Source organism: Mauremys reevesii, linkage group 1, assembly GCF_016161935.1.
Source record: "Mauremys reevesii isolate NIE-2019 linkage group 1, ASM1616193v1, whole genome shotgun sequence".
Classification (NCBI taxonomy): Eukaryota; Metazoa; Chordata; order Testudines; family Geoemydidae; genus Mauremys; species Mauremys reevesii.
The window spans coordinates 190,765,135-190,779,418 of record NC_052623.1 but is presented as its reverse complement, the minus strand read 5'-3'; the positions used below and the strand labels follow the sequence as shown (position 1 = coordinate 190,779,418).

General features: G+C 43.5%; 1 protein-coding gene across 6 annotated transcripts in view; it reads right to left on the bottom strand.

The window, feature by feature from the left end:
• DCAF6 (DDB1 and CUL4 associated factor 6) overlaps positions 1–14,238 on the bottom strand; it is a 158,549-nt gene extending 144,311 nt beyond the window's left edge. For 2 of the 6 annotated variants that reach the window (XM_039521505.1, XM_039521510.1), the window contains exon 1: positions 13,988–14,237. In XM_039521505.1, the coding sequence (XP_039377439.1) occupies positions 13,988–14,081 (94 nt within the window). In that variant the 5' untranslated portion in view covers positions 14,082–14,237. Of the gene's footprint in view, positions 1–13,987 lie in introns of all 6 variants that reach the window. The other 4 variants (XM_039521520.1, XM_039521513.1, XM_039521495.1 and 1 more) reach the window with 3 other exon arrangements.
• Positions 14,239–14,284: the final 46 nt, after the last annotated feature.

Here is a 14,284-nt window from a genome sequence, read left to right as displayed (position 1 = left end):
GCACCAGGAGAGCAGAGTTGAAGCAGTGGTTGGATGACAATGGTTAGCAGTCCTACTGCACCGTCTGCTGAAAGCAGTATGGCGTCTGCACAGAAAAAAGGTGCGAAACAATTGTCTGCCTTTGCTTTCACAGAGAAGGGGTGACTGACGACATGTACCCAAAACAATGTGACAATGTTTTTGCCCCATCAGGCATTGGGAGCTCAACCCAGAATTCCAATGGGCAGCGGAGACTGTGGGATAGCTACCCACAGTGCAACGCTCCAAAAGTCAATGCTAGCCACAGTACTGTGGACGCACTCCGCCAACTTAATGCACTTAGTGGGGACACACACAATCGACTGTATAAAATCGCTTCCTAAAAATTGACTTCTATAAATTTGACCTAATTTCGTAGTGTAGACATACCCTTAGAGATGTTACAATAAGCTTCTTTCACAGACTGGATTCCTTCCTAATCTGGGTACAGCAATCACTCACTCCTACTGTCCTTTGTTCCAGTTTCTTTCAGGCATCTCTTGGGCGTGGAGGGGCCAGCTCTTAAGTCAGCTGAAGACAAAATGGAGGGGCTTCCAGGGCCTTTTATATTCTCTCTCTTGTGGGCGGAAACCCCATTGTTCTTCCGTGCAAAGTCACAGCAACAAGATGGAGTTTTTAGTCACGTGGGCAAGTCAGATGTCTATGAATGATTCAGCTTTTTGCAGGCTAACGTCATTGTTTACATGTTAGTTTGAACGTTCCCAGAAAAGCTCAGGTGTGGATTGACATCTCCCAAAGTCCATTGTCAGTTAAGTGTTTCTTGACTGGGCACTTACTGACTAGTCCTTTCTCAGGAAACTGACCAAATGCTTCCCTGAGGTTACTTAGAATCAAACACATCGAGATACAAGTACATAGCCAGAATTAATAACTTCAAATACAAAAATGATACACACATACATACAGCATAATCATAACCAACAAACTATAACCTTTCTAGAGACACCCCACTTGACCTCCTCTGTACAAGACCTGGTGCAACCATAGGATCCTGGTTGCAACTAGGGTGACCAGACGTCCTGATAAAATTGGGACTGTCCCGATATTTAGTTGTTTGTCCCACATCCCGACTGATGTATGGTCGGGACGCCATTTGTCCCAATATTTTGGCTCGGGGCTGGAGGAGTACACTGGTGAGTGCTCACCTGGGGTCCTAGCAGTGCTTATTTGGGGCAGCTCCAAAGAAATGTCAGACAGCAGGACACTGTGGCCCCTAAGCACAGGGGCAGCTGGGGGGGTGTCTCTGTGTGCTGCACCTACCACAAGAGCTGGCTCCATCGCAGCCAATGGGAGTTGCAGGTTCAGACAGGGCACAGACACACTTCTGCCCCGGCTGCCCCTGGGGAGCTGCGTGCTACTCATGCCCCCAAGTAAGTCCCGCCCCCACAGCTTCCAGCCAATGGCAGCTGGAGCCAGTGCTTGTGACAGGCGCAGCACGTGGAGTGGAGACCCCGCTGGCCACCGCTGACCTTAGGAGCCAGAGGAACCTGCCAGGTGCTTCCCAGTGGGTGGGAACCATTCCCCAGGTAAGCGGCAGGGCTGCGGCTGGGGCCCTGTGCCCACAGCTTGCAGCGGGGCTGTGGGTGGGAGCCAGTATCATGTGCTTGTGGCAGGCGCCGGGGCCATGCGCCCCCAACCAGCAGCTTGCAGCAGGGCTGGAGCAGAGGCCCTGCTCCCCCGACTTCCTCAGGCTTTTTATCCCCCTTCCCCCATAGTTCCAGTGGGGTGGGGGTGGGGTGAGCCTGTGGCTGCCCCCCCGTGTGTCCCGATATTTTGTTCTTGTCCTCTAGGCACCCTAGTTGCAACAATGATCTATACGGTCACAGTTCATGTCAATAACAGAAGAGTGATGTTCTCCTCTTAATACAGCATAGCAAGAAAATCCTCCAAATATTAATGATTAACCTGTTGAATGGGAGATATTTATGAAGTCATTAGAAAGTGAACAATCTGCTTTAATTACCTTTGGTAAATGAAATAACCAAACAATCATTCTTTTTATGATATAGCTGTAAAACTAATCTGAAAAGTTTTCAAAATACATCACTTTAAAAATATATAGTGTGTACCTTCTAAAAATGAACCTACATCTCTCTCTGAGTTGTGAAGAATATGTATTAAGGTTATAACAACCAACAAGAATGCACTTTTATGTAGAAATCCATGATTAAATAGAGTCTTCCTTACTAGTGATTTAAATCATGATTTAAATCAAATCCACCCAGGGGCGGCTCTAGGATTTGTGCCGCCCCAAGCAGGGCGGCACGCCGCGGGGGGCGCTCTGGCAGTCACCAGTCCTGCGGCTCTCGTGGACCTCCTGCAGACGTGCCTGCGGGGGGTCCGCTGGTCCCGCGGCTCCGGTGGACCTCCTGCAGGCATGCCTGCGGATGCTCCACCGGAGCCGCGGGACCAGCGGACCCTCCGCAGGCATGTCTGCGGGAGGTCCAGCGGAGCCGCCTGCTGCCCTCCCGCAGGACACCGCCCCAAGCGCGTGCTTGGCACGCTGGGGTCTGGAGCCGGCCCTGAATCCACCCTGACTATAGTGACTGAAATGCAGGTCTGATATTTGCTATATTTAGTCCTGGATCTCGATCCAGAGACCAGTTTAGGATGGTGATTGTTAAGGTCTAATGCTTTACAAGCTACCAGACCCACAAGCAAATGTTTTATACCAATGGAAATATAAAATGTTATCATTCAAATGCCAATCATTAAGCTCTAGTGGTTAGTGAGGTAACACTTGGGGAACACGGTTACAAAAGTGCTTAATTGGAAGATCAGTACAAATGATTTTCCAGCACTGATTGTGGACTAGTGAAAAAAAAAATTCAAGCCTTGCTCCCCGAAATGTCTATTTTGTGGTCCCAGCAGGTTTCACAAAAGCTTCAATAAGACAAAACAGTGGAAGATAAATTATAGTAAATTATCATTAGCTTGATATTTAAAAGAAGAAAAAAAACACATTAGTGAATGTTCTATATGTTAACTAGAATTTTAAATCAAAGTTTCTCCACAAAATGGAATTAGCGCAATGGTTTAAGCATGCCTTGTGACAACGTAGAGAAGACGTGTGTCAATTTATTAATTCCTTTTTGTTTTGTAAAGGATCATTTATAAGTGGATTAAAATCTCCTTTTTTGTAGCAGGAGCAGACATCTCAGAAAGTGTAACAAGGACACCAAGGGGGCATCAACATTTAATTCGCCTACCCTGGTGAGTCAGTGGGGTTGCTACCAGGAGAGCCACTGACTTGGGTTGAAGCAAGGAAAATCCTCAGCAAAAGATGACAAAAAGGGTGTCAGCCTGCTTTTGAAAGACAAAATCTCAAGCAAGGAGAGTCATTCCACTTCCACAAACAGAAGATATAGCTGGAGGAGTATGGGACAAGAAGGGTTTGGCCCTTCCCCAACAGGGGCAGCTCTATGTTTTTGCCGCCTCATGACCGGCAGGCCGCCCCCCCCCCCCCCCCCCGAGGCTTGCTGCCCCTGTTCCCCAAGGACATTGGCCAAACACATTTGGGAATGGTGAGTATTGGGGGTTGGAGTCAAGGAGGAGAAGTTGAAGAGTTTAAACATATGTAACTCTCCTTTGCTATCAGTAAAGCATGTGTGTTTAAGAATTTTCTTTGCAATGCCAGGATTCCTTGCTCTATCTGCCACACATTCTCAACAGTTAAACTATAAACCTTAGGGCTCAATGGGTGGCGTTCTTGGGAAGCATTCAAAGCAACTAGGGAGGCTTAGGAGGTCAGAATTCAGGTTTCAGGGATTATAGCCGTTGGACTGGGGAGTCCCACAGCCCAAGGAGAGGTGGCAGATAAAGATCCAAAGAGTGGGTCCAGTTATAACGGTCTGGTGACATTCCTTTTAATTATAATCCAGTTATTTTTACTTATTTTTAAAAGGAATTTATTGTATTAAATTTGTACACCTTAATTAAAGTAGTACCTTTAACCATAAGTGACCCTAAAGTGCTTTATAAACTATATTAAATACCTCTAAAGTACAAAGAAGCAAAAGAGACCGACAGTGTGCATGTGAGGCAAAAGATGGGATTTTGGTCAAGGACTCTAGCATGCCATGGCATTTTTAAGAGCTATACAGCAAGATGAGGCATATTGACAGAGGCACATGAGGAAGCTTACTGAACATTGCATGCACTAGCCCTGGCTCAAATTGGCATCATTAAACTTTCACTAATAAAACAAATACAACCAAAACAAAAACTGCACTGTTTGCTGAAGTGTGGCAAGTTTGATTACACTGTAGGAGTTTACCTGGTCTGAATGCCCACAGTGCTGAACAAAACATCTTGGTCATAGTACAGAAAAAGCAAAATTCAGCCAAGTCCCATAGGATGCAACAAACTCGCATCAATCATATCACTCAGAGCTTTTTTTCAAATTAATGCTGCTATATTAATGGTGGCAGTTGCATCTCTATTATTCCATAAGACAACCCAAAACTTTTACTTTGAGATAAAAAAAATCATCTACATAAACCATAAAGAAAGGTAGCCTCACTTTCATTTTTGTAGCCTGACTAATGGTATCCTACAACACTTTTACCTATTTAAATACTACGTGTGCTCAACACCTTTTGAAGACTCTTTACATTTTGACCTATTGCTGCTCATGGTAAATATGTTGTGCTATAGCTTGCACAGCTTTCATTCAACAGCTTTTAACATACGATAGGTTTCTGTAAAGCAAGTTCAGGTTTTCTCCTGTGGCACTATAATCTCTCCATTTTAGGTTCCCCCTTAATTCTCTTTTCTTCCTCCACTTAAAAAAAAAAAATCTGATTTGACATCAAATTTTGGAGTAAGGACAAATGAACTCAAAAGTTCCAAGTCTGTTTAGTTCTACCAAGTTACAGATAAAGATCCAGACTAATGAAACCCCTTGGGTCGGCAAAACTGGTCTGAATATCTTGCAAGAACAGGTCTTTCACATAAAACCTTGTTCTCAAGCTTTTCTCAGTAACCATGTGGGGTTAAACAATTCAGAACCTCAAAAAAAGGTTTATTAAGGCTGGTTCTAAAAAGAATGAAAGTATCACTGGGAAGGGTCTTTATTTTATCAGAATTGGGTCATCCATTCTTGATCATGAGCTCAGCTAACTCCACAAGATGATGCAAAATGTCCCAGCAGAAATGCAGCTGGAGTCATCGTCATCTTCCAAAGTGTGAAGGGGGGTTGTTTCCTGTATGCATTTTAACCCAGGGGCTCAGATCCTACATCCACACTAGTGTTAACAGTGGTGGAGCCTCACCATTTTAAATCATAATTCTCAGGGTATTTGGTGTTATTCTTGAACACTCAGCTCCTGGAACAAGTGACTATGACAACTTAGCTTTCTTTTAAAAGTAAAGTAAATTTCTACCCCACATGGTTACTGAGAAAAGCTTGAGAAAAAGAACCCTAAAGGTATAAAGGCCCGAAGGCAAAGAAACCAAAATTCATTATTTTTTAAATATCATGATTTTGGGGAGGCTTCACTCATGATTTTTGAATGCTTGGGGTTGGCAAAACTGGGTTACAAAGAACTATGGGGTTGGGTGCTAAAGATGTAAGAAGAGTAAGAGGAAAGAACAAGGAGACATCCAACAAAATAGACAAAATTATTAATCTATTTTATTAATTAGTAATTAAACTTTATCACACAATGCATAAAAACCTATGAAATTTATTGCCAAAAAGGAATAACCTGGCCATGAGTAAAGTTCCTTCCATCATTCAGTGGTCACTTTGATCCTGAAGCATGGGGTTTATATCCCTTATATATTTTTTATCCATTCAGATGTAGCTGGAGAGGTTTACATTAGCTATGTAAATGTCAAATCCTTTTCTGAATCCTCATTGATATTTGGTGGCAATATATTCCATAGATTAATTATGCACTGAGTAAAAATTTTAAAATCATCCATCTATTTTTATCAGTTGTTAGTTTATCTATTTTGTTGGATGTCCTTTTGTTTTATGGCAATGGATAAATAGAGGACTCAATTTTACTCTCATTTTCATTCATCGTTTTATATATTTCTATTAAAGTAAACAACGTTATACTATAAGCATATGAAGACTGCCAAGTCAAACACAAAATTTAGGAAATGCCATAATCAGGGTTGCTCATGCAACATTAATTCTGCCCCTTTGTGCATACACATTATGATATAATCTCTTGGTAGGGACTTAAATCATATCAGCCAGTTTTCCTTTATGCCCTATTTTTTGCCAAGCTAAAATAATTCTAATATATTAAAAGGCACAATTTTCCTTTATAGAAGCTGTGTTAGTTTTGCCATGTTATACTATTTAAAAACTTAAATTAATATATTTAGTAATTTCTGCTAAATTTCCTGGCATTAAAATAAGGTTTATTGATCTGTAATTGCAAAGAGTACTCCCAACACATTTTAAAATATAGGTGTAACATTTGTTACTATTCTATTCTCTGATATAACAACTGATTTTAGTGAGAGATTATATGGCAGGGTTTATTAGTGACTCAGCCATTGCCTACCCTGCAGTTAGGTCGACATAAGCTGCCTTACTTCGACCTAACTCTGTAAACGTCTACACTAAAATAGAGCTCCCACTGATGTAACTTGCCCATTACACTGACTCAATAACCCCACCTCCGCGAGAGGAGTAGTGCTTCAGTTGATGTAGTCAGGTCGACGCAGTGTCAGTGTAGACACTGCACTGCTTACATTGACTGTCGCTGCCTTTCAGAAATCATCCCACAATGCCCCACACAGGCAGTTAATTCAGTGCAAGTGCTCCTAGTGAGGACACGCACTGCCAACACAGGAACGTAGTATGGATGTGTAAAACTGATTCAATTACTGTGGTGGCTGTACATCCACGTAACTTAGGTTGACTTAATTTTGTAGCGTAGACTTGCTCTCAGTCTCTTCATTAAGTCCTTCAGAATTCTTGGCTGAATATCAATAGGTCCTGATGACTTACCACTCTTTATGGTGTCAAACAAGAAGGTGCAAGCAAACTGACATACTAGCCACTGACTATATCTCATCTTTATTAACTGAAAAGAGTATGCCTGATGTTGGTACTGCCTCATCATTCTCTGTGGTGAAGAATGACACAAAGTAGTCATTTAGCTTCTCAGCAATGTCACTATGCTCCTTAAGAGCCCTATATAATCCCTGGAAGTCCACAGAATGCACCAATGCTATCACAAAGTTCCTGTCTCTGATAAACAAAATAAATTCCATTCTTAAATATATGTTCATGTTTTAGGTTATATGTTTTTTCAGATTCTGTATTTGCCTTCTAATTACCATCTTGCATGCCCAAATATGGCTGCACTCATTGCTATTGTTCAGTGAACATTATGGATAAAACAACTTTAGGGGGAAGTTATGTCCTTCTGAAATCCTCAATTACTTTCATTTGAGAAAATGTTTTGTATGTGCCACAATATATCACTGCTGCGCTAGTATTCTGGGCACATGCCAAGGAGCAGTGGAGGATGCTGCACATCAGGACCAACACCATTCACATTAAAATAGCAGTCAATCATTCAGGTCCTTGTAATCAGACAGTGAAGATGGTTCTTTTTCAAAGAGCAATTAACTTGCCAAAAGTATATGAGGAAAAACAACAAAGCACCTCTCCCCCTACACTGGCTTGTGTTCATTATGTATATTATATTTTTTTATTCAAATTAATGCCAATGGGATATTAAAAAAATTTGAAACGTATACCTCAGGATAATGAAAAATTAGCATTATTGTACCATGAGCGTAAGATTAACTACATTGTAGGTACTTCCTATAGTCCAACACAGCAACAGTTCACAACAGAACTACAAAGTTGGTCTTTGACCCTGGACTAGTTTCAATTTTTAGAAAACTAATTACATTCAGACTGTTATTTTCCCCATTTTTCACACTATTTGTGTTCCAACAGTTCTCTTCCTCAGTCTATATTTTCTTACTGTCTTACTTTTTCAGCTGTATTTTTCTGTATGAGACAACTGATGCCTTGATTCTACCTTAAATTAATTCTTCACAATAAAAAGTATCTCTACCTCCACCCTTATTGTGCTGTGCAGTATATTTCAGGAAGAACTTGATGTCCAAAAGTGATGCTCAATTCTTATAATATACTAAAGATTTTTTTCTTATTTTAACCAACAGTGATAGACTTCACAATTGGTTGTGTCCACATGGGCCCTAACCTCACAGATATACCCTGTTTCAACCTTACCCATGAACAGTACTGTAAATGGGTGTTAGAACCTGATTGCAGCCTACCACAGTTCTTTATTGTATAGACAGGACCAACTAACGACATATATAAATTGGCTGGCCAGTCTTCCTATCTCCCAGGTCTATGTATATGAAAAGACATCTGCAACACTCTCTCTGGCACCAGCAATTGAAATATTACCAGATAAATACCTAGATCTGACCCCAGTCCACTGAACTGCAGGCATTCCAGTAGTTACTTCATAAATTTCAAACCATCTGCATATTCCAGACACAAAGGAATAGTTTAATATTAAACTCTCCCTCTGGAAAACAAAAAACAGATGCCTTCAAGTACAGAATTTAACAAAGTACGGTTTTGTTTTTAAAAAACAAACACCACAAAAATCAGAGATCATGAGGTGTTGCATCATACCCACAATATTTGGCAAGCTTAAAAATTCCAGATTATCGAGAGGGAAGAAAGTAGGAAAGAAGAAGAAGAAAAGGTAATAAATTTGAATACTTGAGGGGGGACGGTTATTTTGTTTATTGCTGTGCCAAACGGTGTGCCACACGCTGATGAGAATCATTCTGCATAACAAACCAGTAATGAATTCCTGTTTGTAAAATATTTTAGTATATTATCACCAATGTCAAATAGTTTATAAAGAGAAGTCTTTCATGACAGAGTTCAAAGTAATCTTCAGCAGCACTATCCCTCTCACAGAAAAGCAAGTAGACCTTAGAAATAATGGAATACTAACAAATTATTAATCTATTTTCCTCTTTGCAAGGCAATACTGCCGCTACTTTTTCATTAAAGATTCTAAAATATACAAGATATCACATTTATATAATTGCTTTGATTCTGAACATGCCAAAATGTCTTAATATATCTAAGCATTTTAAAGTATCAGCCTATGTTAAGTATCAGAGGGGTAGCCCTGTTAGTCTGGATCTGTAAAAGCAGCAAAGAGTCCTGTGGCACCTTATAGACTAACAGAAGTTTTGGAGCATGAGCTTTCGTGGGTGAATACCCACTTCGTCGGATGCATGCCTATGTTAAGAGCACTGACTTCATTCATCACTAAAATCCTACCACCATGTCTGCTTTTTCACAGCGCACTACAATACCACACACCAACAATGAACAGTTTAGGTCTAGTGGTGGCAAAGAATATTGCATCTAATTAAAACTGCAGAGGGCCTTTAAGCAGAGTAATCATCCAAAAAGGAATTTGAGTAGAATACCATGATTTACTATTCTACACTTGCAAAAGCGCCAAGAAATATTTAATAACTGAAAATTGAAAGGACCTCAGTTTCATATCTCATCAAAGAGATGGCACTCCCAGAAACTCCATTTCATCTACTAGGACACTGACCAAGTTAACTCAGAGGGGACAGTGCCACCTAATGAATCAACAAACAGCTTCTTGCGGCACCTTGGTCTTCCTTGGAGATCTCAAATATGAACACTGATTGAGCCTAATTAACTTGCAATGCTGACAAAATCACAGCTGCAGGTATAACTGCAGTGATATGATGGGCTTGATTGTCTCCTCTATCACTGCAGATGGGATCCCTTAGAGGCATTTCCCCCTCAAACACACATCCACGAACTCACCCTTGCAGAAGCCCCTCTTTCAGAATGCCATCGGACTTCAGAAGGACACAATGGGGACAATTATTTAGAAACGTTTCAAGATCAACCTCCGTTTCCTGGCACACCTAAATTCCTCCTGTGGGAAATCTCCATAGGACAGTACACTGCAACCTAGATATCTTTGTTAGACTAGCTACTGTAGCAATTCAACCTGTCAACCTAAGGTGCCCAAGATGAACCAAGTTTAGTATCAGAGCTCCCAACTACCATAAGGCAGTATGAGTCATTTGACTGCCAGCCCATTACTAGACTTTCAGAACAAGCCAAGTGGCATTTTAAGTAAAAATTAATAGGGAAAGGATTATAGACTGCACCACCCTCCAATCTTTCACTAGATTGTAGATTATGGGGAAATATTACCATATGCAGTAAAAGCTGTTTTATCTGGCATGTTAGGAGAATGGGAGGGTGCCGGTAAGTGAAAAATGCCGTTTAACTAAGAGGGAGGGAGTTTGGCTACGGGAGGGGCTGTGGGAGGGAGTTTGAGTATGATAGGGGGCTTGGGGCAGCAGGTTGAGGCGTGTGAGAGGGCTCAGAGTGCCAGATCCGTGGGGCGCTCACCTCAGGCAGCTCCTCACAAGCGGCAACCTGTCACAGATGCTCCTAGGCAAAGGCATGGCAGGTGGCAATGTGTGCTGCCCCCACCCGGCCCTGAGTGCTGGCTCCGCAGCTCCCATTGGCGGGAACTGCGGCCAACAGGAACCACGGGAGCAGCGCCTGCGGGCGGAGACAGCGCACAGAGCCACGTAGGCGCTCCTCTGCCTAGGACCTGCAGGGACAGGTCGCTGCTTGTGGAGAGCTGCCTGAGGTGAGCACCCCCCGGATCTAACACCCCGAAATCCCTCCCACCTCCCAACCGCACACCCTCTCCCGCACTTTGAATCCCTCATGGTGTTCCTCCACCTAGGAGCAGCAGGGACATGTCACCGCTTCTGGGGAGCCACGCGAAGCCAAGTAGGGAACCTGCCGGCCCCACACCAACCGGACTATAAACCGGACTTTATATACCAGCATTTCTAATCTTTATAGAGAGCTGTCCGGTTGGTATAGGGACGGATAACACAGCTTTTACTGTAAATGAAGGACCCAACACACCATATACATATACATACATACATATATACACACATATACATACACACACACACACACACCTTCCTCACACCACATTACCAACAATACATTTGGCAATATATTAACAATGGAGTTTGGGGGCAGAAGGGAATGGGATAATCCATTTTTGTTTTGATTGTTTACCCAAAACAGTTTCAACACATTTACAAAAAAGTATATTCAGGGCCTGAAGAATTAACATCAGTGGTGGGCAACTTGCAGCCCGCACACAGCATGGCAGGGTAATCCTCTGGTGGGCCACAAGACAGTTTGTTTACATTGGCACGGCCACCCACAGCTCCCAGTGGCCGTGGTTCGCCGTTCCGGCCACTGGGAGCTGTGGGAAGCGGCTACCAGCACATCCCTGCAGCCCACTCCAGTTCCTGCAGCTCCCATTGGCCAGGAATGGCGAACTGCAGCCATCGGGAGATGCAGACAGCCGTGCCAATGTAAACAAACTGTCTCACGGCCCGCCAGTAAATTACCACCACTGATTAACACGATATTACTATACAGACAACAAGTCAAAGTGTGTGCTTTTTTTAAATTATTTTTAGAATAAGAGTTTTGTCTGGTAGAATATATCAGAGTGGTAGAATGGATAATCAGGTGGTCCTTAGAAGATTACTGAGACTTTCACCTCTAATTCAGTCTATATCACTACGGACCAATAATCTTTGCCACCTATTGGCTGCCTGGCCATAACCTGTATGAAATGAGTTTGTGGTTTCATTCCAGTTTCCTGTTGAACCACAAAAGACACCTGTATGTACATGATCAAATGCATGTTAATCACAGATATGTTCTTTGATTAAGATGAGTTTTACCAGAGACCAAAAGGTGACTACAGCATAAAAAAAAGTAGCACCTTGATTAGCAATAATTTATATTTTTGGTACAAGTCCAAGCAGGTGTGTCAATGACTTTAATGCAATTAATTTTTAAATAACATTTTGGGTACAATTCAAATATGTCCTGGTCCACTATAGTACTGAACTGCAGTTAAGGTCTGCACTTCTTTGGAGCAGCTTACAGTAAGTTTGCAGTAAGGACTGAGCAACTAGAAACAGAAGCCAGCTAGCAAGATTACATAGGATTGGCATCGCACTGAAATATTGACCATTACTATAAAATTATCAAACTTTTTGATTTAATTAGAAATTGTTAGAAAAAACCCAAGGGCTTGTACTTTCCATTTTTAAAAAAAGACATATACAAAAGTTATATTGGACAAACATCCACAAGGAACCTCCTAACATTTCAAAAATAAAATTCACCCCTCTCTACCCACTTATATCCCCATACAACCTCCACAGGAAAAGGTTGGAAAAAAATAGTAGGTCTAGCAGTATCTCCTGAAATTCAACGAATTAATTTCTCTAATTTTGCCACCAAATTGCTCCCATTCCCTCTTCAAACTGGGGCACTGTTTTTTTTATCTAGGCCTGTATAAGCATCAAGTCACCTGGGTATTCAAGTTCTATCACCATATCCATGCACTAGGCTGATTACAGTTGTCAAGGTATGACACAAGAGAAGACAGACAAAAATATTGAGGACTTACTAGGTCAAACACCACCATATTTTTTTCTGGAAAACCAGAGCAGATCATATATGGAAGCTATAGAAATAGAAATATATTGATTCTTCACAAAAAGAAAGCATTATACTTTTTAAATTGGTTCTTTGGTATAAAAAGTCACACATGTTTGGGTAAAATTTCACTCCAGTGGCCTTACTGTACCCAATCTAAAGGAATACCATATTGCTATTCCGGCAGAACCTAGAGGCCCTAAAAGAGATTGTATAGTACCTAGCACAATGGAGTGCCAAACAGAGCTTTGGGGGGGGGGGGGGTTTGGCGGGGGAAGGAGGGGCACTACAAAACTTAACACAATAATCGTGGCTTTCCTCCCACCCTAAAATTTCAACAGTTATTTTGGAGTAAAACACTGGTGTTGGAAATTTAGCAGCAGCAGCAGTATTTGGGTAATATATGAGAGCTGGAAAGTAAAACTCACCAATCTAACGTTATTGTCCAATATTAATAAAATACAAAGAGCAAACACACAGCACTAATGGGTGAGAATTAAGTGGCATTTTTAAAAGCTACCCTTTTTAATGATCCTGAGATGTTTTTAACACAAGTAAAGGAATATTAAATAAACAGGTGTTTTAAGATGATAGTTTCAAAAGTCATCTCTGCAGCACTCCTAGCTCAAGGAACCAGAAAGAGAGACAATCTATGAAAACAATCACAGTAGCAGTGGTGTTCACATGCTTTTGTCAGTAACTCCTGAGCCACTTCACTGTGAGTTGCACCAGCTGACACAGACAGGGCTCTGACTGTTCCGAGTAAGCATGAAATGCATTTTGTCACTGCACTGAGACGCTTTATTACCCCCGGGTCCGTTTTCTGGACTGGAAAGAAAGGGAAGAGCCAGAGAGGCGTTACGTTTCCACCCACTGATGGTTCGTACCATAGGTGCTGGGACTGGGGGGGCTGGGGATGCTGCCTGGAGGTGGTCCCCATCGCATACCAGGGTTGACAGTTGGGTTCAATGGCTCTCAGCGCCGCCCCTCTACAAACTGCTCCAGCGCCCGTCTCCCAACCCCGCCAAATGCTCTAGACCCGGGTGACCCCCCGCCCCAGGCGCGGGGGGCTTTTCACGCGGTGACTGACATTTCGGGGCAGCGGTTTCTCATCAGCCCGCAGGGAGGCCAGGGCGAGGCCGCGGCCCGCAGGGAGGGGACTGACCAAAGCACAGTGACCGGGGCCGCGGGGGGGGGGGGGGGGGAAGCCCGCAGAGCCCCACCCACCCCGCCCCCCCGCCGGAGGGGGACGGGCGCAGCTGTCACTTTCGCCGCTGGCGCGCGTGCGGGACGAAGAATCCCCGGGTAGCTCCGAGCGGCCGGCAACGCCCGCCCCGCCGCCCCTCCCCCGCTCACCTAGGTAGTGTCTCCGCAGCAGCCCGGGCTCCTCCAGCCCCAGGCTCCGCTTCCGCACGTCCCACAGCAGGTGAGGGCAGCACCCCCGGGACATGGCACCGCGGGGAGGGGAGGCTCAGACTCTCCGCCGGCGGCAGCCGCCCCCCACGCTCACCATGGAGACCCGGCCGCCCGCCCGCCCGCGCGGTGCTCGCTCCCTCGCGCACGCACCCGCCTGCCGCTGATCCGCCACCGAGGAACGAGCGACAGCGGCAGCTCCTCCGCTCCCCGCCCCCATCTCACCCCGCCCCTGACTCC